This window comes from Brachyhypopomus gauderio, chromosome 11, assembly GCF_052324685.1.
Source record: "Brachyhypopomus gauderio isolate BG-103 chromosome 11, BGAUD_0.2, whole genome shotgun sequence".
Lineage (NCBI taxonomy): Eukaryota > Metazoa > Chordata > Actinopteri > Gymnotiformes > Hypopomidae > Brachyhypopomus > Brachyhypopomus gauderio.
The window spans coordinates 11244056-11264062 of record NC_135221.1 but is presented as its reverse complement, the minus strand read 5'-3'; the positions used below and the strand labels follow the sequence as shown (position 1 = coordinate 11264062).

At 48.0% G+C, this 20007-nt stretch overlaps 1 protein-coding gene across 8 annotated transcripts in view; it reads right to left on the bottom strand.

The window, feature by feature from the left end:
- The window catches only part of diaph2 (diaphanous-related formin 2), a 346005-nt gene that overhangs the window by 54865 nt on the left and 271133 nt on the right, over positions 1-20007 (bottom strand). For all 8 annotated transcript variants that reach the window (XM_077021911.1, XM_077021909.1, XM_077021914.1 and 5 more), the window contains one exon: positions 3180-3345. In XM_077021911.1, the coding sequence (XP_076878026.1) occupies positions 3180-3345 (166 nt within the window). The remainder of the gene's footprint in view (positions 1-3179; positions 3346-20007) is intronic.

The window sequence follows — 20007 nt, the reverse complement described above, 5'->3', positions numbered from 1 at the left end:
GCATGTGTATTTCCTTAGCGCGCTCTTCGTCTCCTGCATTCTAAAGAGACCACCCAGGTGTGGGAGACATCCAGACAGAACAGGCGCGTTGTCATTGCATTGGGATTGCTGAAGTAACGTTCAGCAATAACTAGCGATGCGACTGGAGGTGGGGGGAGGGGGTGGCGGTTCTGACCCATATGGAGCCATACATATTTCCTTCCTTCATAATTGAGCTCTCTATCCAAACATTAACATTCCTGTTAGTGAGGAGAGGGGCGAAAGTCGATAAATGGGGGGCTGCGAAAATTAAAAACGCGACCGGCGCTCTTCAGGCGTGCGTCGATTTGCACATGACATCGATCACGAGTGCCGGGGCAGAAGACGGTGACCAATAACTCAATGATTTATCTGGGCTAGCACCATAGAAGCAGGCCAGAGGCAACACGCACAGCAGCTGGGCAAATCTGTTGCAGAGGGTGACATCATACTAGCCCACCATCTCTCTATTACCAGCGCATTAAAGTCCCAGCACTGCGGCTGCATGCTAGCCCGCTCCGGATGCCTTCACCCGCGGCCGCACGGCTCGACCCGCGCGGCTCGACGGCCGGTTGGTAGCGCCGATGCTCTATCACGGCTCTCCGACCTTTCCCTGCGTTATTAGGCTAATCAGTGACACTCTCAATTAACCAGTGAGTCTGTTGGTTCATCCTCCATCTGCTGCTCTTTGATAAGTCATTAATATAGTGATATTCATCCATAGCCTCTGGTAGGGATTACATGAAGGAGTGGGGCTCTCTCCTCCTCTCACACTCTTCCCATCACACACAACCTTCTCTTTAGCACTTCAAACATCGTGGCACATCAAAAGAAATGGATGGGATGTTGGAATAAACTCCACGTGCACTAAATTTGACTCTGACAGATAGCGAAAAGAAAAGCAGTTAATCTATTTATTTATTTTTTAAATGTGTGTGTGTGTGTGTGTGTGTGTGTGTGTGTGTGTGCGTGTGCTTCATGAGAACTGACAAACTGTTTTCCTACAAAACAGATATGTCTGAGATAATTTAACATTTCCCAATATTGGTCATATGTGAAGATAAATGCTTATGTCCTGATGACTCAAAACGATGATGCACTGTAAATATGCGAAGGCTGAAAGATTGTCAATGAAAATCAATCAGAGAATTTAATGAGGTGTCCATCATGAATATGAATTTAGTTAGATAATAACCTTCCTGGCAAAGAGTGACAATATCCATTTCCCCATGTTCCTAGGTCAGCAGTATGCCTGACACATTATCAATACGTACAACCAGAGCTCACTCATATACTATCAGCCATAGTCCAGCCAAGCCACATCAGAAACCCATGGAGTGGTTTTTGGATAAAACAAAAAAAGAAAGCAACGGGTCACTGTGGGAGGAGCCTGCGTTAGGGCACCATCGGTCACCTGAAGGTGTATGAAGTAGGACCTGTGTGGCTGTGTGCTACTGGACAGCCTGGGTGCTCTCTGTCTCCATCTCAGTCCAATTCAGTTCTATTCTTACAATTCTATTCTATTCTATTCTATTCTATTCTATTCCATTCCATTCTATTCTAAATCTCTCTCTCTCTGTCTCTCTCCCTCCTGACTGAGATCTCTCTCTCTCTCTTTCTCTGTCTCTCTCCCTCCTGACTGAGATCTCTCTCTCTCTCTCTCTCTCTCTCTCTCTCTCACTCTCTTTCTCTCTCCTGGGGCCTCTCTGTCCATAGTTTCTTTACACAACTGAACTCTAAATCAGACGTAACTTATTCATGAAGAGCGATTTGCTTGAAAAATTAATTTATTTTTGCAGATTCCTTTTTTTTTTTAAAGCCACGCAGTGCGAAGTCCTTGAGGGAGTGTGCCTTGTCGTGTGTTACTAGACTTTGATCAGACAGGAGGATAGGTGGGGGTAGAGCTGTGCTCCTGACAAGGAGTGCATGCCATTCAAAGTAATGGATTCTGAGGACTAGGAGCATACCTCCTGGACAAAATGTCTGCACTGACACACTGCCAGCCCCCTGCCACCTCCCAGCTAGTAGGGGTTAAGATATCGGGAGGGGAAACACTTAAATTAGTGCTTAGGGAATTCTTTATCCCCAGAGAAAGGCTTGGCATGATTTGGAAGTGTTATAGGCCATACATCTTCTACTTCCTGTCCTCCGATTTACCCGAGATCACGCTACGCTTGTGTAACAATGAAAACTGCTAAAGCTAAGCAGTGAATTTGAACTGAAAGCAGGCATTTCTTTACAAATGCTGCTTTGTTAAACATTCAACTGAAATCTAACATTCTAACATGAAATCTAACAAAATGTTTTATAGAACATTTGCATTATGGAGCAGAAACTAATACCATGTATAAAAAGAGGTAAAAAAAATACATGTCCATAAAAATAGATCAAATGACCATAAATGCTTAAAATGGTCAGTCCAAGCCATTTACTTTAAGACCTTTAAATCTTTTAAAAGGCCCAGACTCCCAAATGCATTAAACATAGATGAAAACAGGTGTTAAAAGATCGGTGTGGCGGTGTGAAAGGGGCCCAAGCTCTCACGGCTCACCCAGGCCTGCCTAAACCCGAGCCGGGTCTGAAGAGGTCCATCTCCAGGGTTCAGACTCTCACTGCTATAAGCTAATGTGTTTAAAGGATAAGAAACTTGCAGGGGCGCTTTTATCAGCATGGAAGGTACATGCTCACGATAGATTATGCAGTCCATTCTCAGCCCGGTTTATGTTTGCTTTAATCTACCACACATGCTCATTCTTCCATGGGCTAACCAGCCTGTCACGGACATTTCTGCATCAAGGGTGATAAAATAGGTTAGTGTGCCTAGTCTTAAGACAGGATAGCCCAGAAAAGTCTTAGGATGATATCTTAGGATGATGTATTGATTAAAAAGGAATATTCTACCTATTATAATTTTCACACAATTTTTTTTTTCACACAAAAAAATAATTAAATAAAAATACAAAACACGGCGATGGAAGAGACCGCAATCCAAAACTTAATCAGAGGTGAGGAGAACACGCTCTGTTTTCATTCAGCTGTACAGACCAACAGAAGTGAGGTAGGCATACAAAACTGTAGTTATGAACGTGTTACTTCATACCTGCATTTAAAGAGGTTCAGGTGAGAGGTAGGAGCGTTGCCAAACGTCTTAATGCACTCACCGTGAAGAGGGTGCGGAAGTTTGCCAGGTCCCCGAAAAAGTCCTCGATGCTGACGGCGTGGGGGTCGAAGGCAAAGTAGCTCCCCAGACTCTCATAGAGCTTCTGCATGTTCTTGTGCATGGTGGAGAGCTTCTCGTACTGCTCGCGGGCGTACTTGGAGAAGCCGTGAGAGGGAGCGCGGTTAAGGAAGCAACAAACAACACCCGGGCCCACACGACCACGCACGTCACAACATTATACCTCCACCTTTCTTTCATAATGCCTTCCCATAATGCCAGGGAAGCTGCGTCGGGAAACAGGAAGTTGCCTGAGGTGCTCACACGTGGGGCTAGTACGGCCTTTCAGGTCCAACTTTGGAGTCAGTGGCATGGTGCACTAATAGCTGTGGTCAGGGAGGCAGTGAGAAGCATGTCGTAGTCTCAGGGCCGAGACCAGCGGTGGCAGGAACAGCTGATTGCAGTCATTGTTTTGTCGCTCCTCGTGATGGGGGCGGGACCAGCATGTGTTGAGTGGCAGAGACCTGCGTGGCCTGTAATTTACAGAGCACACCAAGGCAGGTTCTTTCTCTGAATGGTTAATGACAGCTCCTAGCACAGTGAAATCCTCACTGTTCACTGGACATACATGGAACACACCAAAAACAAATGCTTAAGACACCAAACACATGTGCAATCCCAACTTAGCATCTAGAGGGCGTTTAATGCTGCTTTGTAAAAAGTATTTCTTACAATCTCGTTCTTAAACACTGTTTAACCAGGTGCAATTCTATTATTGAGGAATGTGACTCTTGTCAGTCAATATCGCAGATGACGCCAAAGTGATTCTTCCATCAGTTAACAGAATTACGCTGTTCCTCCATCTACACAGAACGCTATTCATCCCGCCACTGATCCACAACATCCACGGGCCAATCCTGGAACCAGCTACTTCATTTGTGGGGAGTGCAGCTGCGTGAGACTTTCAGAGGGGTGTTAACGTGAGTCTGAGTCTTTAGCAATGGAAAGAGGACTGAATCACTGGTGTGAAAAAGGCAGGAAAAGGAGAGGAAAGTGTTTTTTTTTGTGTGTGTATGTGTGTGTGTGTGTGTGTGTGTGTGATTGGAGACCAACTAGGCCAGCCCTGTCTCTTATTTCTACATCAAAGAAGTGTCACACTGATGCTGACAAGCATTGTCCTACAACTCACATCCTCCCGAAACAACATTTCTCCATCGCCTCTGTCTCCCACTCTCTGTCTCTCTCCTCTCTTCTCCCTTACTCTCCTCTCTCACACACACAAAGAGAGAGAGAGAGAGAGAGAGTGGGAAAGAGACAGAGAGGGAGAGAAGTGTTAAGTAGATACAGGTGTTGGGATAAAATGTGCACTTACTACTTCAAAGCAAACAGACGGGCCCTGTCTTTAAAGGGTTAAGAGAACACAAACTCTTTCCACAAAGTGCTTTATTTCACACACACTGAAGAGCAAAAGCAATCTGTCTGGGTTATCATGTTTAAGGACACATCTATGAGACTTCCTGAGTTCCATATGGGCAGGTTTCACCATGTTAACCACTCAACATGGCACTGTGAAATAACGGAAAAGAAATCTCTTTTTCCACAGTATATATCCTGCTATAATTTAACAGTTTAGATAACAAAATGTCATTTGAATTCTTAGAACTGAGTGTTATGCTCTGGCTAAGACATCCGCTGTCCTGAAAGTAGATTCCACCACAGCCACCTGTAAGGGGCCGTCATAAATTACCAGCTCTGTTTACCTTTCTGCATGCAAGAGTTAATAAAATGGTGCTCGATCCCTTAGGCATGGCCAAAAAGCCTGCTTAATAAATCTTCCCTAACCTACTTCCATTAATGTTTATCTAATGCCTTCCTGTGTGTCTCTCGACCCGCACTCTGAGCCGTACGGCAAGGCTGCTTTTAGCGAGGATCAGCGTCATCCTCCCAGCCAATCAGGATGCGGCCAGTCTGGCCACTGAGCGGCAGGTTGGAGAGAGAGGCCGGCCAGTCACTGGCCTGTGAGCTTAACAGTCCAGCAGTCAGGAGCCCTCGCCTGGCTTTACAGAGGTGGGCCTTGCAAGGTGTGTAGGCGTCAGGTCTGTCAGGGTGGATCTGTGGAGCACTAATGGCGTGCCCATAGGCAGAAGAGTGAGGTGAAGGGAGGGAGGGGGAGGGAGAGAGAGAGAGAGAGAGAGAGAGAGAGAGAGAGAGGAAGAGAGAGTGAAGGAGAAACATCAAGAGAGAGGGAGTGAGAGGAACGGAGGAAATGATAATCAGCTCTGATACGGTCTGCTAGTTCGGAGTAGCTGGACAACCACTGAGCAGACGTGAACACAAGGGAGTCTGGAGAACCGTGGTTTGTGATGGCGGCGCCCTGTGTGTCTGTCTAAGGTGCGGTGGGATTACGCTACTCTACTACTCTCTGGTAGTCATGGTTAGCGGAAACAACACACAATCACACTTCACAATTCACTGATTTACATTCAGCTATGCGAAGTTAGCGCACACGCGACCCATTAGTGACGCATCCCGACGGCTCCATTTGTCCTTGACACAAGCCCTGCTAGGAACAGCACGAGCAGAGCTAGCACCATTCATGCTAAAGGTTACGACACACCATCATCCGTGATAGGAAAAAAAGGATGACGTGGAAGAGGACGAGCGATAAAGCCCATGGAACTATAAACAAAACGTGCTCCTAATAATTATAATTACGCTGACCTTCAGGTGCACAAATAAGTATAATACAGGCACCGGTGCAGACGCACATGCCTCCTGCCTCAATCACTGTTTGTTGTGTCTGTAATGGGAGAAGAAAGCAACAAAAAGGCTGGCTCATTTCACACGGTGAAAATAATTAAAATTGTACCAAATTGAATGTCACGGCACGGCAGAACTCTGTGAGGATTTCTGGACAGGATCCAAAGTAATTAACACAACACCTTGGATGGAGATCAGTGCCGTGCCACTGACAGGCTCGCCACCATTCCTGCTTCCTGTGTCGCAGTGCCGTCAGCTCCCCGACGCCGTCGACACGGTGGCGATCATCAGCTAGCGTCGCCCATGACTCCGCCATGTGTAATTATGCCTTATTGTGCATCTGCATAAGCAATCAGCGGCTGAGCAAATCATAAACTTTCCGGTTCAGATCTCGTTAGGAAAATGGTGGAATTTTAGAGAGCAATCTACTGATTAATGGTCCATCATTGACTGAAATTTAAGCCCAGTGTGCAATGATTTGAACATTAATTATAAGAGCAATGGCTGAAATCCTTTCAGGGAATAGGAGAATGGGGGAAACGCAACTGTGGCAATGAAGTTGATGAGGGTTAAGATTCCAATTATTCATTTTGTAGAATGGCGGGTGTGGAAGTGTACGGAGAGGAGAAGAATGAACACACATTTGTGCTGATATGCACATTTTTGACTAAGAATGGGACAAGAGCGGGCTGCACATTGATTGTTTCTTCTGAGCCTGTAATGAAAAAGGCATGGGGAGGGGGCGGGGCTTGTGGAGGAGGCGGAGGGAGGCGGTGGGGGGCGGGGACGCAACACTGCAGTGGATAGTGCGGAATCCTGACACGACCACGGAGACACGCAGAGCTGATGAGAATATTATCTGAGCTATGCATCTCTCTATATGCAACATTTATTTTTTCTTCGCAGACATCTCAAACCCATCTAGAAATCCACAAAAGCTTACAGGCCAGACACACACACACAGACACACACACACACACACACACACACACACACACAGACACACACACACACACACGGTTACACAAGCATGTGCAGCCCCGCACACACCAGCAATTAAATGGAAATGAGATGTTTTAGCTCCGTGGCCTCCCTCAGATCTCTGATTCTCACAGGGTCCTTCCTAGTGAGTGGAGCTGACAGCTGTGTGAGAGTGTTGCATGCAGATCAGCTGTGCAGCGTCACGCTCCGTGTTAGCCAGCCCCACTCCACCCTGTACTGCCCCACTCCACCCTGTACTGCCCCACTCCACCCTGTACTGCCCCATTTCACCCTGTTTTGCCCCACTCCGCCCTGAACTGCCTTACTACGCCCTGCACTGCCCCGCTACGCCCTGCACTGCCCCGCTCTGCCCTTTACTGCCCCACTACGCCCTTTACTGCCCCACTACGCCCTGTACTGCCCCCCTCCACCCTGTACTGCCCCACTACGCCCTGTACTGCCCCCCTCCACCCTGTACTGCCCCGCTACGCCCTGTACTGCCCCGCTACACCCTTTACAGCCCCGCTACGCCCTTTACCGCCCCGCTACGCCCTGTACCGCCCCGCTACGCCCTGTACTGCCCCACTCTGCCCTGTACTGCCCCACTCTGCCCTGTACTGCCCCACTCCACCCCGTACTGCCCCACTCCACCCCGTACTGCCCCACTCCACCCCGTACTGCCCCACTCCACCCCGTACTGCCCCACTTCACCCCGTACTGCCCCACTCCACCCCACACTGCTAGGCGTGCCATTTCACCTCAGTGCACAGGCTAGTAATTAAAGCACAGCACCCGGTGGCCCCTCCCTGATGTGTCGACAGTGATGGCAAAGTAGCAGATAAGTGAATCCCCCCCCCCCCCACCCCCCCTCAGCTTGGAGGGCGTGACCTCCTGTCTGGCCAGCCCCTCCATCACATCAGCCCAGGGATCAGCTCCTCTCCTATTCATTTGAAAAATTAAAAGCGGGATTCAGAGTCAATTTCACCGGCGATTTAGTCCACATCCCTGCATATGAAATATTTATGTGTGGGGGAGAGAGCTGCTGACCTTCACGTGTCTCTGTGCACAGTTCCCAGCTGCAGAAGCACTATGCTCAATGAACAAGCAACCATAGACAAACCCCCCTCACCCTCTACAACCCCCCCACCCCCCTAAAAAAAAAGACCTTGTTGCTTTTGGGTTTTCAGACCACCTGATCTGAGGGGCATCTTAAAGAATTCAACATTGCACTGAACACATTCTGTTGGTTACAGACAAATTTAAAGAGACAATGTTGGGGCCGGGGGGGTATCTGCCTGCAGGCTGTCTGTCGCTGCCACCATCTGAAGGACCTGCTGGAACGTCTCCCCGCTGGTGAGAAGACTATGGGAACATGCCGTGTTTACGATTTGAGCATCGCAGGAGCGAGTCTCCGGACGCTTGGCAAAAGGTCAACTCTCGTGTTTGTGCCGTCAACTCCTCCGATGTCAGCGGTGCATCAATACATGCGTTTGGAACGGCAGACTCATGCCCACGGCAATCTGCACACTCCACCAACATCTCATCACATCACTCACAATCTGTCATAATAAAGTATCTGTCACTTCCTAGAACAATACATACTGAAAAAGAAGGCAATATATTTTTGTGTTGTTATATAAAGCACAAATTTAAGTGGCAACACACACACACACACACACACACATATATATATATATATATATATATATATATATATATATATATATATATATATATATAAAAATCACTGGGTTACAGGGCGTTCAGGGTGCGCCCATGTGTTGCTACAGTGAACATGCTGTAGTACTAATGCAGATAGACTGTGTGCCGTGTGTGCAGCTGTATAGGTAGCTCTTCTTCTCCAACACTCCATGCTCAGCATGCCTTCACCTGATAGCAATTAGGTTTATCACTGCTAACAAACTGCACTGTGATTACACAAATTACACAAATGGATCCAGTGATTGTATCTTACAGCTGCTGAAATGAGAACAACTGCAGGCTTTTTTTTCCATTTTAATTGAAAACCACAGTGGCATACAGCAGCCTCTTCTGGGAGAGATGCGGAGGTAGAGGTGTGTGTGTGTGTGTGTGTGTGTGTGTGTGTGTGTGTGTGTGTGTGTGTGTGTGTGGGGAGGGTGTCTAACTATATGGAGGGGTTCACAGCAGCTGAAGAGGAATGAGCAGGCCAGCCAGGGAAGTTCGCCCCCTGCAGTTCTGTGGAGGACTTGGCGAAGGCATTGAGAACTTGGCTACGTGGTTCAGCAGGCAGTGCCGTTATGGCAAACTGCTTTAACCTCTTTAAGAGTGATCAAGGCTGAGGAGGCGCTGAAGCGCGTGTCCTCGGGAGGGCGGTGAATGCGTCCCTCTTGAACACGCTTTTAATCAAGACCAGGACTATTTTCCAGTGTGGTCCCTACTGAGCTGGCTTTGAAGTCTGCCTCCAGACAACGGAATGGTTTAAATGTCAATAGAGGCTATGCTCTCTTTTGTTGGACCATGTAAAAATTCTGAACAAATAACCAAGCTAAGCACTTAAATACCCCGTTTTTCAAAAGCTCAATCAATGCGGATCACTTTTTTTTTTGGCTGCGGTGGTTATTCTAATGAGGACCAAACACTTTTAAAAGAGCAACTAATTTGATCAGGCTGCCAACTTGTTCACAAGATCCTGCAGCCAGTACACCAATGCCGAAAGATGTTTTTTTATTATGTTTGCTGAATGAATGAAAGGACTGAGAGCGAGAGAGAGAGAGAGAGAGAGAGAGAGAGAGAGAGAGAGAGAGAGAGAGAGAGAGAGAGAGAGAGAGAAAGTGAGTGAGAGAGGTAGAGCTACCTGTAAGAACTGGGAAGTATTGATCTGAGTGTATACCAACAGAATGCTGTGACAGGCAACAGCTCCATTCACTACCATTATCCGTATTCCTGGCCTGGTCTGGTTGTGGGCTGAACCAGCACTGAAGGCTTGAGGGATCAGTTTTGATTCCATATTTTTTGTTCAGTTCTCTGCTCAGCTTGAAAAAATGTCCAGCAAGAAACTAAATCAAGGTAAAGTTGACCATTATGAAAGCTGAACTTATGCCATGATGACAAACTGCAATAACTTAACAGAAGCCTTAACATGACTTTGCCATACATAATAGATAGTTTAGTTCACCTCCAGCATGTTCTGCGTATAGAAGGCCATCAACAGACTGGATGGCGCGTTTGTCATGCGCGGAAGCACTCTCTGATTAGATTAAGTGCAGACATGACAAAAATGAAAATCATATTTACGGTACATGATCGTACATCTTACGTGGATCCATGTCAAGACTGGGGAAAGAGAACACGCTGAAATAATGAAACCATCTCCAGTGGAGACGACAAGGCACAGAGACTATTTTTAGCAAATTAATTTAAGGCTCTAAATAATTAACTGATAATTATCTGGCAATCAAGTGTAAGATAAAATGATCTCCCAGAGCTTCTCCAGCAAGGCTATGGAGATTTATCAGGGATGTAGGGCCAGCGTCTCTAGCTGCGATGCTACGACGACGCTAACCGATGGTGGGGTGAGACGCACACATGCCGAAGACGAATGGATTCATGGATCATTAATGTCTAATGAGTGGTAGAAACCCTGGCACCCTCGGGATGTTTGTTTGCACCATAACTGAGATGTTAAAAGCCAGAAAACCCCAACCCACACGGGGAGAGACCCAGGTACAGCACTGCACTCTGCACCACTACCTCCTCTACGCTCTCGACCGCTTCCACACAGCTGCGGCTACGCTAACGCAACATAGGGCGGCAACAGCGTGCGAGAGACCACCAAGAGACCACCAAGAAGAGACACTACCAAGGCCATGAGCCTCACCGACACTCACGAGCGCGCAAACAGCGTCCCTCTTGGGGAGTGGGCGTGTGGGCGAAGGTGAAGATGAAGATGAAGGCTGGTATCCCACAAGCACATGGGAGAGGACAATGTCACGCCCACATCATGTCACTGCAACATCCCTCAGTTCCACTCTGAGACAAAGAAAACAAAGAAAACTAAACAAAAAAAAACCCCACCAAAACGGAGCGTCAGCCGGAGAGCCGTCTACCCTGCACCCCACGCCACACACACGGCGGCCAGACGGAGGCGGGCTGAGAGCTAGCGTCTGCCTGCCTGTTGGCTGTGGTTAGGAGCTAAACTGAGGGGAAGGGAGTAGAGGAGGAGTCACTCCTGGCCCAGATAGCTCCCCTCCAAGCCCCAAGAAGCCACAGGAGGAGGCAAGCAGTGCTGACAGCTGACGAATTGCCCCAAGCCATGTGTGTTTGGGTGCCGACGTGTGAAAATCAAAGAGTCTTGCTTACGACTTCTCCCCCTCTCTTCCGTCTAGCTCCTACCTGCCCAGTGTTCTCCACCCCCCCCCCCCCCCCCCCCCCCCCAATTTAAACAGTGTTCCACCAGCATATTCATGTACAACCATCTGTCAGGCTAAGTATATCAATCTGTCAATCCTTCCATCAGACTGTCACTCCTTCTTTCCTCCTCCATTTCTCCAGTGTGGCCGTTGTGGCTGAGATCCAGTTTTAAAAGCACTGTACCTGCCTGGTGTTGCCAGGGCCCCGAGAACGGAAATGCAGAATGCAACGCATCTGACGGCCTGATTTCAATATCAAAAAAATCTAACAATAAAAAATGAAAAATAAATAAATACAGATAGTTTACTCAGATGCACAGAGACAGACACACACACACACACACGCACACACATTGTCTTTTTCCTTTCCACTCACTGGAAAATAGTGCCTTTTTATTGCAAAAAAAACCCAAAAAACAAATAAGAAGAATAAGGACAGAAGTATAAGTTGTTAGACACACGACTGTGGTGTTTGCATACACCGTCCTGTTCTGGGTCTCAGGGAGGACTGGGGAGCACAATTAACCGGGCTCTTGTGTGCAGAGTGAGACTCGTCAGGCTTCCTGCCTCCTACTGTGCAACCTTTTAGAAAATCAATGTGGCAGCTAAACGTAGCTCTGCTCCAAACCACAGCACCCACCCACCCACTACGCAGAGAATAAAATCACAAGCAGATAAATAACCATTTGCCAAGCGTAAGTACAAGAGATGTCTACAGGTATCAGTGCGATGAAACCATATTTGAGCATGCTTCTAACACTTTATCCAAAATAATTTGTTACATTTACTCAGTGATTTTAAACCTAAAAACAAAATATCCATGTAAAAGACAATTCTAGAGAGAAAGATCATTTCACTACACTACCTAATTACTGAGACAACTGTTCTGTGATGCAAGGGTCCAGCAATAAAGAGAATGACGATGGGCATGAGGAAGAGGAAGAGTGTGGGGAAGAGCATGAGGAAGAGGAAGAGTGTGCTATGCTTGCCTGACAGCCTTTGACCTCTGTGCACTAAACAGCTGCTATCAAAAGTTTTCAACCTACAGAGAAGAGGTCTGACGTCCAAGCCCGTGTCTCCTAGTGCTACCTGGAGTAGAAGAGACCATCCACCAAGGTCCCACCACATTCACACCTAGAAGAACCTGCTGCACAAACACTGTTATTTCCAGAGAGGTTCCATGAGGTATGGAGCATTATGCCTCCAGCCAGACGGCAGAGACTGATCATCGATCCGTTCCGAAGGTGGGAGATATGGCTGATTGATTATGCACAGGGATTCTGTCACGTGCCACGTTGGCGAGTCGCGCAGATATGGGCGAACGCTGGGGAAACGGGTCCGGCCTCCAGTTAAAGACCGTCTCCACGCGGCAGCTGTCATCCGGGCCACTTGGTGCCACTCGTTTGCACATTGAGGGATCTCCCTGATCTCCCAGCATCGGCGGGTCTGCTCGTTAACGCTAACCGGCTCTGCTCCAAGCCTGAGTGCATTAACCCACTTACTTTCATAATTACCTCTCCTCCACTTTTAGATCATCAGCTTCTAGCCCCAACCTGAGTGATCTTACTCACACTGGCCTCTTTATATCACAGTAAGGTGACTTCATCTCCGTAAACTGTTTGATCCCACGTCTAAAAGGTAAACATTAAGAACCTTAGCACTGCAGGCAAGAAACGACATGTCTAAATAATGTGGATTTAATGCTTAAGGTGAAGTGCGATGCTCTTAGACATTTATCTAGTTTATGAACGTGTTCGGCAGTTAAAAACGTAGAACGTTTGTACACGGAGGCTTGAAGCAGGAACGGGCTCAGCCAATCACATGCCCAGGACCTTTGGGTGGGAGGAGCGTGTTAACACAGATAAATGAAACAAATCGTGTATCTGCTCCTCAGCTCACAGACTGCAGTGGACCTCATGCTACTAGCCATGCTCCAGGTAGAACCCCCACCACCCCCACTCCAAACCCTACTGCCCCCCCCAGCAGCTGTGATTCTGCCCAGCGCCCTGTCCCCTCCTCTGTCTGATGCTACAGCTGGATAACAGGCTGTTAACATGGCTCCGCTCCGCTTTTGTTTCTGTCCTCTTGGAGGTGGTGCGCCCGGCTGTTCATCACGGCAGTCTGGTGGCCGGATTTCCGTCGGGAGAGCGGAGATAAGGCTCTCCGGGCCACCGTCCACCCCAGCCTCCCCCGCACATACCCCCGCCCGGCACCAGGTGCCGCGGGGCCGTCTCTCTGGCCAGACTCCCACGAACGCCGGACAGGCTCGTTCATCCCGCCTTATATCATTTATAACAGAGGAACAAGGGAACATACGCACAGCGGACAACAGCTCATTGTCGTCATGGCATCCGGGCCTGCTGACCGGATGGAGAGGATATGGAGTCGGTAACACATGGCTGAGGAGATGACCAATCAGCTCACTCCCACACTCGCTGGGGTAGTCATGTCACAAAAGATGCTGCTTGGATCAGGGGCTGATGGGCAAAAAGAGCAGATTCACCAACGATCACACCTGGGTAATGTATTCGGAGCAGGAACTGAGCAGGGAGCGATCACATGGGCTCTTCACATCTGGTGCTACCAAATCATGCTGAGTTTCACACACATCGCAACTTTAAGCAACACAAAATAAATAAATAAATAATCCCCACCCCGCTGAAGGAGAGCCAGCAACAGTGGCCCGGAGCTCTCAATAAGTGTTTGGCATTTCAGCAAGCCAGCACCAGTGTCAGGTGATTTTCCACCTCTGCCACCTCTGACAGTGTTGATTTATGCTACTGACTTGCTGACACATCAAAGTGGTTTGAAAGTCTCCTTCCACCTTGTCATTGTCATTGCAATTCAAAGTGATTTTCAAGCCAAGACTTGGCATGCCAGTGATGGCGTGGTGATATTATACAAACCGAGAACTTTATATGGCAAGGAACTTTTTTTTTTCTTCTTGAGTTTTTTGGAGGGGGTTTTGTTCTTCAAATGATTTATTCTCATGCAAATTCCAGCTCTTGCATGGTTTCTGTTATCACCAGCTAGCAAAGCACGCTTGCTGTGTTAGCTGCTGCTGCTACTTCCTGTGTTAGCTGCTGCTGCTACTTCCTGTGTTAGCTGCTGCTGCTACTTCCTGTGTTAGCTGCTGCTGCTACTTCCTGTGTTAGCTGCTGCTGCTTCCTGTGGTGATTTCCGGTGAACGTGGAGGTGCAGTGCCTGAAGACCAGACCTGGACCTGTGCCACCACGACAACAGGCATAAGAGTGTCTCCACGAGGAGTCCTGCCCATGCCCTTCTCTCTCACGTGCTGTCTCTTCCTCTCTCTCTCCCACCCACCCCCTCTCTCTGACTCATACTCTTCTTTGCTCTCTCTCTCTCTGAATCACACCTTTCTTCACTCTCTCTCTCTCTCACTATCTCTCTCAGCCTCCCTCACTTTCGGTCTCACTTGCTCAAAGGCAGTTAGGCAAGAGTTAATAACCCACTTTAAGACTTAAGACAAAATGAATGAGAGATCATCATCCCTGCACATTCTGTCTCGATAAAAAGCTAGTTGAGAGACAGGGACGGGTGTTAGAGCTAATCTCTGATCCCAACCTTTAAAGCAAATCCAACTTTCATTTGAAAGTGACACGTTTTGTCTTGTGATCTGTCTTAATGGCCATGAATGGTAAAAGATTTAGTGGTCTGAGCTCATTGTGTCAGAAGTGAATTTAATAGTATGTTTTCTTATGCGATTTCAATTACAATTTTCTTTTGAAGCCATTCTTAGGAAAAGGCACTGAAATTAAAATAGGCTTTTAAAAATGTCTGTTCATTTATCTCCAATGAAAAGCAGATGTAGTAACAGCAAATTAGATGAAAGCTTTGTGCTACTTTGAAGTACATTACGTCCTTCACTCTGAGACAATAAATGCATTTAATATGCTTACAAAAGAAAAAAAAAAATCCTTGTCTATATAATATAGTGCTTTAGTCCCACTGAAGACAATGAGGGGAAGCTCATGCTACTTTGGCAGAGATGCTAAACCTACTCACCAGAAAGCGCATTACCCACACAGCCATACAGGCCTCCCCCCAGCAGAGCACGTTACCCACACGGCCATACCGGGCCCTCCCCCAGTGATACTGTCCAGACACTGGCATAAATCCCCATACTGCACTACTTGGTTAAATAACGTGCCCGTATCGGAGAGCGTGGCGAGTCCAGCTGCTCCTATGAATGCTTTGGCCCCTCGGTTGCCACCCCAGGGATCGTTTCATTTCCCTGTGAGCACCAGTGCAAACAAAAGGGCTGAAACAGATGCCTGATGTGTAAGAGGGCTAATGTAATATTTTTAATGTGAAAAGCGACACAAAAGAACAATAACCCTCTCTCTCTCCGAGGGGCGCTGGAAGCAAACGGGTTCTGACAGAGCAACATGTGAGCCAACCACAACACAGGAGTGGCTGGAAGCAAACGAACGCGGCGGTGAGATGCGTGTGCGTGGGAGTGCACCAGCACGCTGTCCAATACCATTACTGTCTTCCTGCATCTAATCCGTAGTTCTCTGATTAGAACTAGGCAAAGTAGGAGAATATCTGCCTTGAGCTGTAGTACTGAATACCACGTACCATCATATAAACCTCGGAATCAGTGGGCATCTGCACACAGACAGATAGATGGTAGACACCACATTATTAATTATCGGCGATTATATTTATGATTCACTACCACACCTCTTCCTTAGGGAAATAACAGGATTGGATCGTTCAAATGGAAGCCTGCTATTTCCATCGAAAAATTTCACATACGCGCCGACATGCCAATCAAAATTCGTCTGACAGATGCTGGGGTCTAGACACTGATAGAAAGACATTTTACGCCCATGTGTGGCAGCCAGAACCAATAAGACTCCACTTGACTCAATTCTGCAGTGAAATTTCATTAGATCCAGATGTTACTGAGGGTCTCACGCAGGAATGGTGCAATTATGCCCTACATTACTAATGTGTGATGAGAACGGAAGCAGCAAGACCACATAAGCACGTAAGGGCTCATAAAAAAATAAAAAAATAAAAAATCTAGTTACGATTCATATTTAAGTGACAGTTCTCAGCAGGCAGTAGCTGCAAACGAGTAAGTGGGGTCTGGGTGAAGGTTTGTGCTGTAGATTATAGGTCATGGCTGGAGGTTAATTGCCAGAATGTCAGGGTGACTGGGACAGAAATCGATGGATCGGAGACTCCTGAGGAGAGAGGAACGATCTGCCCTATGGTTAAGCACATGGCTGGTATTAAAGAGATTAGTCAGGGATCTGGCGAGCAGAAATGTGCCATGCTTAATTGAAACAGAGCAAAACCATCAGTGTGGAGGGATTTCACACACAATCCACCTTCCAGATGAGTCTCTGAGGGGGGGGGGGGGGGGGGGGCACACGTTGTTCCCTCTCCACCACGCTGCTGCTCGACGAGTGAACGGGACACGGAGGGGTGGGGCTGAGGCGAGAGGGGGCGTGGTGTCTGGCCCCTCCCTCGTCACATGAGCCCCTCACACTTTCTAATTAAATGAACACGGGCCCTGCCTGCGGAAGTGGAGCAGCGATTTCCTGAGTGACTCGAGGCTACTGGCGGACGCTAAAAGGAAATGGCGGAGTGAGGGAGGAGAAGGTCCCGACGCAGGCAACACGGAGGCGGCCGGCTCCACACCACGGCACCGCTGCACACCAGTAATTATGCGAGAAGCTTTCGGCATGGGACACGATTAAAATGATTAAAAGTTAAGCCTCTGCGCCCAGACCAGCGGGCGTGAACCACACCGGAGGGCAGGAGACGCAGGAGCAGCAGCAGCGTGTGCGGAAGGTCAACGGCCATCTCAGGGAAACAGAAAAAGAGAGAAAGAAAGTTTGCTATCTTTTCACCACACAGTCACAAGATCATCAGATCATCGCCCCCTGCAGGCAGTGCCCCTCCTCACCGACGCCTGTCTTACTCCACAGGACAGTCCCATTTCACAGCTCGCTCCATATCTGGACCAACCCCACACACACACACACACACACACACACACACAACACACACACACACACACACACACACACACACACACGACTGTCCCCCATCACCTTGCTCTGAGATGAATGAGATCTCCATCGTCTTCCATCATTGTAATCACTACACTGGAAATGCCGCGTTCATGGCTATCACTTCTTGGCCTTCCTCTTGGCAATCCTCCTTCCCGCTTCCGCGTGACACACACACGTGCACAAACACACACGAGCGCGCAGGCACACGCATTCACACACACGCAGCCACCGGCTGAGATAGGTAAGGCACAGATAGCAGATGGCAGGTGATTGGAACTCCTAATTTCGACTTCTCTGCCCTTTCTGGAGAAGACCTAGTTTGATGGGGGGGGGGGGGTTGGCATACACCAGCTCCCGCACGGCGGGACGGAGGGTGTGAGGAGGCGCCCCTGCCATGATGCAAGCCGGGGCTAACAGCACAACAGCACAGCCACCTGAGACGGAGCGAGCTGCTTCCATCGCAATTAATGAATCATTCATATGGTACAAAAGAGCTACTTTTCTACTGCATTATTAAAAAAAAGAACTATATAGAGAAAAAAATAAGCCTGGTGATAGAGAGGCAGAGAGAGAGAGAGAGAGAGAGAGAGAGAGAGTGTGTGTGAGAGAGTGAGAGAGAGAGAGAGAGAGAGAGAGAGAGAGAGAGAGAGAGAGAGAGAGAGAGTGAGATGTCAAACCAGAGAAGACAGGAATTGCAGATGTAACACACTGTCTTTTTCACTTCTTCATACCCTACTGAAGTCACACAGAGTCCAGGATGGCCAGCCTGTTTCCTGCCCTTCCACAAAGCACCAGCACAAAAAAATCCAGGAGATCAACTCTTAAGTCTTCATCACCGAGGGTCGATACAAGGTCAGACACGCTTCAGGCCACCGCAGGGTCTCCGTCTTCCCACTGATGGTCACATGGTGGGGACTGGCGTGCGTTGCCGTAGCACCTGGAGGAAGGCAGCCGCACAGCGCAGCGAGCACTGAAGCTTGGCGCGGCGTGTCGCTAGCGGAGCCAGCCGTATGGGGGAAGTCCACATACTGTATCAACTCTGCACAGGAGGCAGAGGGCTATAATTAGAACGCTGTTATTGAGGAGACGTGGAGTGTATAAGGGCTCACGCTCTTGTTTTGACATCCATTCATCCCTGCCGCACCCAGAGGAGCCGAGCTGAAACCGCCGCTAATGCGCCCATGCTAATGCGATGTTGCTGAAGTGGTACACATTCGTGTGGTCATCTCTTCGTGCGCTAAAGCTAATATACTGCCATGCGGACTGGAGAACAAGGCTATCAAGCTGTGGAATAATTCTTGTATTATTGTAGTAAGCGAATGTGAAGCAGTTATAATAACCGTCTGAGGCCAGTGGTCAGATGTCAGCTGATATTAAAATCAAGGAATCACTTCAGTAAACAAGAACTACAAATGCTTTAAAGATGGGCATTTTAAAGCAGGTGTGGTTAACCAGTCTATTACTCAATGTCCTCTGAATCTAGTCGACTTATTTCTCCAGCAGCCGATTTAGTGTCGTGTAAGAGAATCCAATTTTAAAAGCTGTTTGTGCAAAGCGGCAGTGGTCAATTGCAAGATCCCAACATCCCGACTACAAGTGGGTGCTGAATGACTGATGCTGAGTGATGCTGAAAACATGTAAACCACACATACCGTCGGCCACGCGTCACAGGCCAGACGCCAAACCTCATACCAACTCAACATGACATGGCAGACTGCTGGGAGAATCCGAACCGACTCCTGAGACAGTGTCTTCCAGCATCGCGAGGAAAACATGCGACGAATGCAACAGAATTTTGCACGGCCCTGATTCTGCATTCTAGACGTGCGCATGGCATTGGGGCTGCATTCTAGCACAGAACATCCCGTCATGTGAAACATACTACATCCTGCTGAAAACGGGAGGGCGGATTGTCACAGGGAATCCGGGAAGTGTGCCTACCTGAATTCAAGGCTGGTGAAACTGGATGTCCAATTACACTTCCCCAACCAGCCTGTGGGCATCTTGTACCATCCACACGGAAGCTTACAGCACACCACACTGTGGTGCTAATCATTTACTTAAAAAATACCAGTGCTCAAAAAAGGGTCCTACCTCTGAGGAAGGTGTTTGAATCCTCCCAAAACTACTGCATTTCAACTAAAAATATCATGTTAAATAGGGTGAGGGCTGTCTGAGTAATCCAAACAAGTACATTACTCTGATTCTTAGTGTGGTCTGTGTTTCTATTTTGCTTCCAGTTTCTACCTAGGGCAATTTTCAGTAGCTTTTTAATTTTTTCTTTCCAAATGAAGCTAAACCTGCTTGACACAGTCTTGGGTATTAACATCTAATGATGAGAATGCTAATTCAATAAACATATTAAATAGTGGACTTTTTGTTTGCCACTTATTAGAGCAAAGACATTAAGCTTCTATACCATTCCAGCATCTGTGAGTCCACTCCAAAGGCTCCAGAAACTTCTATAAAGTGTTTGTGTTTTGGAGTGTGTGTGTGTGTGTGTGTGTGTGTGTGTGTGTGTGTGTGTGTGTGTGTGTGTGTGTGTGTGCTCCACGCCGGCAGCATCGCGCCACTCCCCCTGTGGAGACATGCGGTGACAGGATTCAGCAGCTGTGAACAGCCAGTCACCGGCCTCCGCATGATTGAT